Below are 297 nucleotides of genomic sequence, written 5' to 3' on the forward strand. Positions count from 1 at the left end.
CTGGTGGCCCTCGGCCCTCCCCATAGCCGTCGCTGTAGCTGGGCCACCTGACATACCGCTGTGCCTCTGAGCCCCGACTGCAGTTGGGGAAGCTGGGGCACTTGTGGTTCTCCTCCTGACTTGGGAGGGGGCCCTCGGTCTCATCTGCTTCGTTGCTGAATTCAGGAGGTGGAGGGATAATGCCATAGTCCAGCACAGTCTCCCCGTTCTCCTCCTCCTTGGGCGCACCACGGCGGGGCTGGTTCAGCTGCCCGGACTCCAGGAGGCCCATCAGCAAGGCGGCGGCGGCAGACGACC

The 297-nt window shown here is 65.3% G+C and overlaps 1 protein-coding gene across 1 annotated transcript in view; it reads right to left on the bottom strand.

The window, feature by feature from the left end:
- The window catches only part of LOC104498602 (chromosome unknown open reading frame, human C6orf132), a gene marked incomplete at its 5' end in the record, with an annotated part of 9,297 nt that overhangs the window by 984 nt on the left and 8,016 nt on the right, over window positions 1-297 (bottom strand). Inside the window, one exon of the mRNA XM_010142002.1 lies at window positions 21-217. Within this exon, the coding sequence (XP_010140304.1) occupies window positions 21-217 (197 nt within the window). The remainder of the gene's footprint in view (window positions 1-20; window positions 218-297) is intronic.

The sequence above is a fragment of the Buceros rhinoceros genome, unplaced genomic scaffold (genome assembly GCF_000710305.1).
Source record: "Buceros rhinoceros silvestris isolate BGI_N320 unplaced genomic scaffold, ASM71030v1 scaffold19628, whole genome shotgun sequence".
In the NCBI taxonomy this organism is placed as follows: Eukaryota; Metazoa; Chordata; class Aves; order Bucerotiformes; family Bucerotidae; genus Buceros; species Buceros rhinoceros.